Source organism: Frankliniella occidentalis, unplaced genomic scaffold, assembly GCF_000697945.3.
Source record: "Frankliniella occidentalis isolate FOCC.00 unplaced genomic scaffold, Focc_3.1 Scaffold78, whole genome shotgun sequence".
NCBI classification, from domain to species: domain Eukaryota; kingdom Metazoa; phylum Arthropoda; class Insecta; order Thysanoptera; family Thripidae; genus Frankliniella; species Frankliniella occidentalis.
Genome location: NW_026267208.1, coordinates 984,199 through 985,627, shown reverse-complemented (window position 1 = coordinate 985,627; position 1,429 = coordinate 984,199). Strand labels below are relative to the sequence as shown.

The 1,429-nt window shown below is 46.1% G+C and overlaps 1 protein-coding gene across 2 annotated transcripts in view; it reads left to right on the top strand.

Moving 5' to 3' along the window:
* Nucleotides 1-501: 501 nt before the first annotated feature.
* Nucleotides 502-1,429, top strand: part of LOC113203878 (clustered mitochondria protein homolog) — an 11,046-nt gene continuing 10,118 nt past the window's right edge. Inside the window, exon 1 of one of the 2 annotated variants that reach the window (XM_026418809.2) lies at nt 502-656. Coding sequence is in view for 1 of the 2 variants with exons in the window: in XM_026418800.2 (XP_026274585.1) it covers nt 839-935 (97 nt within the window). In the remaining variant the exon portion in view is untranslated. Of the gene's footprint in view, nt 657-764; nt 936-1,429 lie in introns of those variants that run through there. The other variant, XM_026418800.2, reaches the window with a different exon arrangement.

Genomic DNA, 1,429 nt, shown 5'->3' with positions numbered 1-1,429 from the left:
TGAGTCCCCTTCCCCCACCACCTTGGTCCTTCCCCTGACCAGCAAAATGATAAAATGACTTTTAAAATGTTAATATGTACTGCATCAATCTGGTCTACGAAGTGAAAAATACGCCACAGAGCCGAAATTCGAATGCCGCGTTAGATTTTGTGGTATAGTGTACTTATTGCTCGGATATAATAAAAACCGTCCATTTTTCGTTTAGGATTCTGACCTGTTTGAAAGGGGTTCTCCTTCCGCGCCACCCCACCCGTCGGTTGTTCCACTATGAGAAATTGCCCATTTCTCAGTGAACAAAACTTTACTACAGGCTGCATTTTCAGCGGGGTTTTATAGAATATTTGTTGTAACACAACATGATGTCCACAGTTTCAGGTGGTGGGTATATTTGACTCTTTTTTTCACGGTAAATAGCCAACGATTCCCTTTAAGAAAACCCGGAACCGGCCGCGTTTTGTCTTTGCCCATGCCGTCTGCTGTCTCCGTTTCCTCCTGTGTTGTCCGAAGGAACGCGACGGCACAGTCGGAAACGAGAACTGGTTGTATCTGGATCAGAAGAAGACGTCCAAGCGCATGACAGCTCATCGTAGTGGTCGAAGCCCTCGCTCAGCATACAACTGTCGACTTTTCTTTCATCTCCACTGCATTCTTGAGAGGTAAATGTAAAATAACCCCATAATTGAACCACCCAGAGGGCCCCGCGGTGCCCAATCAGAACGCTGCCCCGTCTCGTTTCCGAACGCAGGGTCTCAGTGCTGCTGTACGCACGTGCAGTCTGCTAAAGAGCTAAAGTTTCGATCTCATAGACCCGCGCTGAGAGAGTGAATTAGATGTGAATATGGCCCTGGGCTCTGTTGTGGACAATGCAAACGGCGTCCAAGTGAAGCAAGAAGAAAGCAGCTCAAGTGATGATACATCGTCCAGCGCAAACACTGGTCAGTGTGGCGAGTTGCATCGCGGAGCACCGGGTTCATCTGATGTAACCAGGCACAGGGAGGAGGGGTCGAAGTCTGATCGTATGAACCGGAGCAGAAGTCGTGGTTTACCCTTTGTGATAATGTTGTCATCCGCATATTTTTGTTAATTTGTACAATTTAAAGAGGCGAAGCCGTGTCGCACTTGGACCATAAGCGTTCTTTCACTCGGCACCCTCCGTGTTTTTTCTCGTGGAGGTTATTGAAGGGCGAGAAAAGGATTTCTTCGTTGTACCCCTTTTATTAAGCCGTTACGCCTGCTCCAGTCAATTTTACAGTGATCTTCGCAGTCTCTGTCATATTTCTGACTGTATTCAAAGTTGTCTTGGTTAACTTTTCTTCCACGCGAAGTGAGGTGTAAGTGTTTACCATGTGTAGTACTTGCAGGTATTTCTGATCATTAAAACCAAGTCTTTTTCTCTCTGGTGTAATTTGATATTTTGCTTTTATTGCTT